General features: G+C 40.4%; 2 protein-coding genes across 2 annotated transcripts in view; both read left to right on the forward strand.

Moving 5' to 3' along the window:
* The window catches only part of coro7 (coronin 7), a 103,981-nt gene extending 101,856 nt beyond the window's left edge, over nucleotides 1-2,125 (forward strand). Inside the window, exon 28 of the mRNA XM_076753181.1 lies at nucleotides 136-2,125. Within this exon, the coding sequence (XP_076609296.1) occupies nucleotides 136-144 (9 nt within the window). The 3' untranslated portion in view covers nucleotides 145-2,125. The remainder of the gene's footprint in view (nucleotides 1-135) is intronic.
* A 274-nt stretch (nucleotides 2,126-2,399) lies between these two features.
* Nucleotides 2,400-4,700, forward strand: pam16 (presequence translocase associated motor 16). The gene is made up of 5 exons (XM_076753191.1): nucleotides 2,400-2,520; nucleotides 3,024-3,108; nucleotides 3,505-3,641; nucleotides 3,756-3,821; nucleotides 4,540-4,700. Exons 1-5 carry the CDS (start codon nucleotides 2,518-2,520, stop codon nucleotides 4,615-4,617), a joined length of 369 nt encoding a protein of 122 aa, XP_076609306.1. The 5' UTR covers nucleotides 2,400-2,517; the 3' UTR covers nucleotides 4,618-4,700.
* The last annotated feature ends 1,801 nt before the right edge of the window (nucleotides 4,701-6,501 follow it).

The following is a 6,501-nucleotide window of genomic DNA, read 5'->3' on the forward strand; positions in this document are numbered from 1 at the left end:
CACATTATCGCCCAGCTTAAGGTTTAGTAGTGCCTGCAAATATTAAGACCTTAACATCAAAGGTATCAATGCAATGCTAATTACATTACATGTCTGTAATCCGTCTTTGCTAACTGTGGATGTTGTGTCATCCAGGATGACTAGAGGGGACGTTATCTCGCCTTCGGTTCAATCATGGTGCCAACAGCGGGGAGGAGGGAGCAGATCAAATGTCAAGATGGAGGCCACCCACACGACCTCTGAGCTTCATCAGCTAACATCAGCTAACATCTCACCTTCCGCACACGCAAAGATTACTGTACAATGTGAAAGTATGAATGATCTGAGGACAACGAACACCTTCTGATATGGATATGCATCACAATGTCTGTTAAGGTTTGGAAAATCAAATGTCATGTTGTCGAGTTGGTGTTCATCGTATCGGACTGCATGAAATTTGGCATGTAATTATTAGATATTTCAGCAATCACTCTGGGATCAATCTGACGTAGGCATTGTTTTCTTATATTAGTGTAAACTGCAACATGATATCACACTGATTTTAAAGAATCCCACCACACATGATGACACCACAGTAGCTGAACATATATATCAGACCTGCTTGTGGTGAATCTAAGTCAGTGGTTTCACATGAGCTTAACTGCCTTCTTAACTGACTGTAAAACACACTTAATTCAAAGTTGACAGAATCAAAAATGAAACTCACCAATGAAATAAACCATTAATGCCTCTTTGTGCTACAGGGTTAGCTCCCTGAATAGAGTCTGTCACCGGGCACCGGCTCTCACTTGTTCTTCAGAGGCAGACCATTAAATTAGCTAAATAAAGTGACAAATATCATCCTGAAAAAAATCACCCAAAAAAAATCTATTTGTCCAATTTCCCAACCTCATTACGCAGTTACACTGATGACAATAACTGTTGTCTGTGGTATGTGTCCATGGTTTAAGCATGATAGTGATAATGGTCTCCTCTTGTGCTCAGTCTGTTATTTTCTGATCTCCAGGCACCAGGTTGTGTACCACTGCATACAAAATTTGCTGTCTGTGTGCACATTTACCTCCACAGTGGACCACTGCTTGCTTTTTCTACCGGCCGGTCGCGTGAGCACGCTCAGTCACAATGTGTCTTTCAAAGATGTAATGTTGCAAAAAAAAATGTTGAATAAGTGAACATCATGCATCTGATAACAGAAACCTTGGTCTTCCTGTTCGGTCAGGTAAAACACACACACACACACACACACACACACACACACGATTACTGTAACATGCTCAAGCCTTCAGCAGCAAAAACCGCACCGAGGATACAACAGGGTCACCAGTGCTCATGTTTGGCCATGAACTGGAATTTCTAATGACAACAACATTAAGTTTGCTCTTGTTTGATAGCCAACGATAGCGTAAGATGCCATTTTAACATGATTATGTATTCCTGTATGTTTGATTTGATTTTGCCATCCAGTGGTCATATAAGAGTCTTATGAGTAGGCGTTAAAGGTCAGTGAAGCCGAGACGTTGTTAAAGCCAAACCAGAGGGGCCTTTGTATACTCTGAGATGATTGTTTCCTTGCTTTCTCTTCTTGTTTTGCTGGGCAGTGGAGTTTTTAATCACGATCTTTGTCGGTTTTCTGACTGTTTTGGGGACATTCCTCACATAAATGAGCTAATTTTCTTATCTAATGTTTAATAAGTAATCATGGTGTTAATTACAGAAAAACAGCACAGTATTAATAACTTACAATACAGCCATAGCAGCCATCATGTATTTTACCAATCAGGGCTACAGCAATATCCAGAACAATAATCCAGGCTTGAACCCACCGAGTTTGTTTACAACCTCTGATGGACAGAAATAAACCGTTGTGCACATCATGTTGTACAAATGAACTGCAGGTGTCGTCAGTGTTTGTGTGATGTTGATTGTATGTGCTTGTGATTCTCGACCGCCATACTTTGTAATGTTTGGGTTGGATTAATTCGCCTTCCATTGTATTAAAAAAAAAAACAACTTCCTTTTTATACAGTGAGTAAAGCATTGTTGTTTTTCTGTCTCATTTGAATAATGGTTTGTGGATTTTATTTTTTCAATACTGTCTTGCAATAAACACCTTTTGAACCCAGTTACAACTTGTCCTTTTGTGATGAGGTGAATAAATGACCCATAAATTGATTTATCAGCTCACAGGCATTAAGGTCTCTGTGGTGGAGACAGTAGGTGCCCATAAGTTGCTGAGAAAGTACGTGTATAAATTTACCCCATAATTAAATAAATGCATTTCTATTTACAAAAAGAAGGAATGGTATTAAGTCAGTAGTCAGTCCTAAGAGGGAGGCTGCAGTTTGACTTCCCGGCCAGTAGGGGTCAGTATAAGAAATCTCGCCATCCACCTGGTTTATCTTGAATTCTGTATTCTCGATGCCTCCTTGAACTTTGACCCTTCAGTAACCTTCATTGATGTCCATGCGTGAAAACAGAAGCCATACACTATCCGAGGGACCTGTATAATGTTATAAAATGGTAAGAATACACTTTAAAATGGTCGCGTTTATATTTCCAAACTCATAGCAGAAATTAGCGATGTTTAGCGATTAGCATCAGGGGGCTGTGACGCTAGCTAGCATTAGCATGAGTAGCTTTTCCAACAGCGTAAACGTCACATAAGTCAGCTGTCCACTCTTCATTGGGACATATTTTATGTGACTTAGGTAGAAATTATTAAACCACGATGTTAATTCATGTCTAAGCAGTGCGGAAGCGGGTCTGGAAGCGCTGTCGCTGTGTTAACAGCTGTCACGAAGGTGCTTCTTACATCCGCACCTGCAGGCACGTCCTGCCTCAGTCTGACTTCAGCTTAATTATTTCATTCTGTTACGTCACATACCAAAATAATGAGCACTGGCTGACCTCCACTCTGTCTTTTGGTTCCCATGACTGTCACTGTCAGATCACTCGTGTGGTTATTGCTCTTTGTGATTGATTTTTGCATCCTTGAAGCTGTGTGTCCTCTCTCTCCCTTGCAGGCCAAGTATCTTGCACAGATCGTTGTGATGGGAGCGCAGGTGGTGGGGCGTGCATTTGCGCGTGCTTTACGGCAAGAATATGCAGGTATGATCCATGACTTGGCTGTAATGTCACTCATTTTAAACGTGCAGATTGACAGAATAATTCAGCTTGTTGAAGGAGTTTTCTCTGTTTTGAATTTGTTCACACTTGTGTGAACGAAACAAGTCATTTGAAGCAAAACCTCCTGATTCAGGAAAACTGTGATGGACAATTTTCAGTGTTTTCAGACACTTTTAAACTAAACTAAATGAGTCATCAAAAAATTATCAACAGATTAAACAATAATAAAATATTGTTCATTGCAGTAAGGGCTGGGTGAAAATCATAATAATATTACAGCTGATGTTGCAGCTTGATGTAAAATAATTTTTGCTTTCACGTTCTTTTCGGTCGTCTAATGAACTGAAGTCCTTGTTTGTGCTGTGTTTCCTCTCGCAGCCAGTCAAGCAGCAGCGCAGGCCAGGAGCCAAGGAGGTCAGCAGTCCGCTGCAGCCTCCAGCCTCTCTGGGATGACCCTGCAAGAGGCGCAGCAAATCCTCAATGTGTCCACGCTCAGCCCTGAGGAGATTCAGAAGGTACAAACGCTCTCTGCTGGTCCGTATGTCTCTGCTGTGGTTCTGTGTGATGTTTTAAATCAAGATCAAATGCTGTTAGGTGAACACGAACACTGAAGCGTTTCTCTCTTCCAGAACTACGAGCACCTTTTTAAAGTGAATGACAAGGCCGTGGGCGGTTCGTTTTACTTACAGTCAAAAGTAAGTATCCCGTACCGCAGGATGTGAGACTTTGCACTTCGCTGTATGTTGTTGCATCGTTCGCACAAAGCGTTTCAAGTGGGAGCTGAGAGTGGAGTAAGTGTAGAGTGGAAAATATACTTATATGCAGCACAGAAACAAAACATGAAAAGGTTGAACAGTAACATGCTCGCAGTCACTGGTGACCCGATTATTGTGCAGCCCGGGTCAACTGATCACTTCTAAGCCTGCAGGCCAGGTGACCAAACCATGACGTGAAGCTGACTGTTTTGTAAACCATTTTAAGGCTGACTCACTGATGCTGTTGAGTCTCCTAAGAAGATGGAGATCATTAAAACCTTTTGCAGATTCCAAGAAGCGTTTTTCAGTTTTTCTTACCTTTACGGTGTTTTTTTGTGGCTCAGCCATTTAAAACGCCTCGTATTGAAGCTGGTGCAGCTGGGAACAGTGATCCTCAGCTGTGCCCTCAGTCACTCTGTTTTGCTCATAACATCCAAACAAACAAAGATCTGCTTTTCTGTCTGTGTTAAATATCAAATTATGACTCATGTGACTCAATGTGTGTGGGAGGAATCCTCGCTTTGAACCAGGTCAATGGCTGTTGCTGCTTTTATCTCTCACCCGTTCCTCTCTGCTCTGAGCGAGCCATAGTGTAATTTTGTTATTTCAAAAGTGTCTTCCCTCTCTCTGAGTCATTATTATTGTTGTTTGTGTCCAGGTGGTGCGGGCTAAAGAGCGTCTAGACGAGGAGCTAAATATACAGTCACAAGAAAAGTCGCAGAATACAGAAACATGAAATGTAAAATGATGCTCGCCCTGTCTTTCCTGTTCCCATCCTCTGTAAATTATAACCCAATAAAAGCCTTCTCTTTTTGTCTAGCCTTGACTCTGTGGCATTTTTGGCAATGGAAAATTGTGAAATGTATCTGGAAGGTCATGCTTATGATAATAATTCAGAATTATTTATGAATATTTTAGCTTCATCTTTAGAACAACTCACTTCTCACACCTCTAGTAGGCGATATTGCCTTTCAGTCTCTCAGCTCTCAGTTGACAGCAGCTCTTTCTTCTTCAGTCAAACACTTTTTGAAAAGTCTTTACCAACAAAAAAGTTCATTGCACGTTTCAGGATTTCTTCTATATCCTTAAACCGAATTGAGTTTCAGGACAATTGGTCTTGGGTGTCCAGCGTGGCCATTAATTCCTGCCATGTGCTCTCTCAGTTTCAATGAGCTTCGGGTCAGTTTTAAAGTGGTGAGAGAGATCTTTTGCTTTGCTCTCAGTGTCAAGCTGTGATGCGTGCTGTGCGTCTGGTATGCCATCAGTGACTGGGTTATTTCCCCTCGACTGGTTTTCCAGGTAATCCAGCTCATTAGTGGATGTTTGGTAAAATGAGATTTTGATTTCATCCATGCTTTTCTCCTAATTGGCACTGAAGTCATCCAAGTCAGCAAGTCTGCCTTTTGGCTCCTGAATATCCCTCGACATGACAAGAGTCAACCAAAATGTGCATACAGGTTTTAAAACTCATGAACCACAGACAGAGTGACAGGTTCTTCATTTCTTCTAAACATTTTGTGATGTGAATTAGAAATAAGGAGCTTACTCTGAAGAGATAGTCAATGAGGAGGTAGGATGAAGGTGAGTCCGGTAGGCCCGGGCTGTTAATCTGTCAAATATCTCTTAATGCATTGACCATCCACACATAAGGGACTCACCGTCATGTAGTATTTAGATATTTAAGTAAAAACTGTTCATATGATTTTAAAATATATCTAAATAGTCCTGAAAAAACATAAATATGATAAGAATGGCTTGTGGTCAAGGACCATGTGGCTGACAGGAAACAGGAAACCAAAGAAAATGTGTTCGATATTACTCAGAGTAATATGATTTTTTTATTTAGGTGAAGTTTGATGGCAGCATCAAGTCTGCACATGTCGGTCTGAAGAGGCAGAATCACATTTACCTCAGCGATGTCTCGCTTATGCACATTTCCTTAATGTCATTTTATCGTATGCTCCGAACAGAAATAAATACACAAGTTGTATCAAATACAGCTTTATTAAACATTTTTCTTTTCATTGACATTATTATCAATATCGTAATAAAATTCCTCTAAAACAGGAGAACACCGCTATGTTGTACCAATTGGAGACTTTTACAACTCTAAAGTTCTGCATGTTCAACCACAGAACATGATGCCAGGAAAAAATATATTTTCATATAATCATTTTTTTTCTTATAGTGTATAACTTCTGTATTTTACCTATAATAAAAAGGCACTTGGAAAAATTAAAATACTGACATAATATCTCACAAATGTGCAAAAAAACATAACTTGGAACAGGCCTTGCGTGGCCTTAGTCTTATCATTAACCCTTTGTGCAACACTGTGGCACTTCAGTCAATGGCACCCCTTTACAATGACACTGACCTAGCTAGCTAACAGAAATTTTGTGCCCTGGATCTCCACTTTCATAGCAGTAAGTGAGGGTTACTTTAAAATCTCCAGGAGCAAGTACCGCTTTTCTAATATTTAAAAAAAAAAAAAAAAAAAAAAGACTGTAGCAACTGAGGATGATTTTTTTACAATTATTCTTGATTCCCAAAACAACTGATGAATAACGCTCTACGCTGAGAAAGGATGTGGCAGCATCCCCGTATCTACACACGCTAT

Source organism: Chaetodon auriga, chromosome 16, assembly GCF_051107435.1.
Source record: "Chaetodon auriga isolate fChaAug3 chromosome 16, fChaAug3.hap1, whole genome shotgun sequence".
Lineage (NCBI taxonomy): Eukaryota > Metazoa > Chordata > Actinopteri > Chaetodontiformes > Chaetodontidae > Chaetodon > Chaetodon auriga.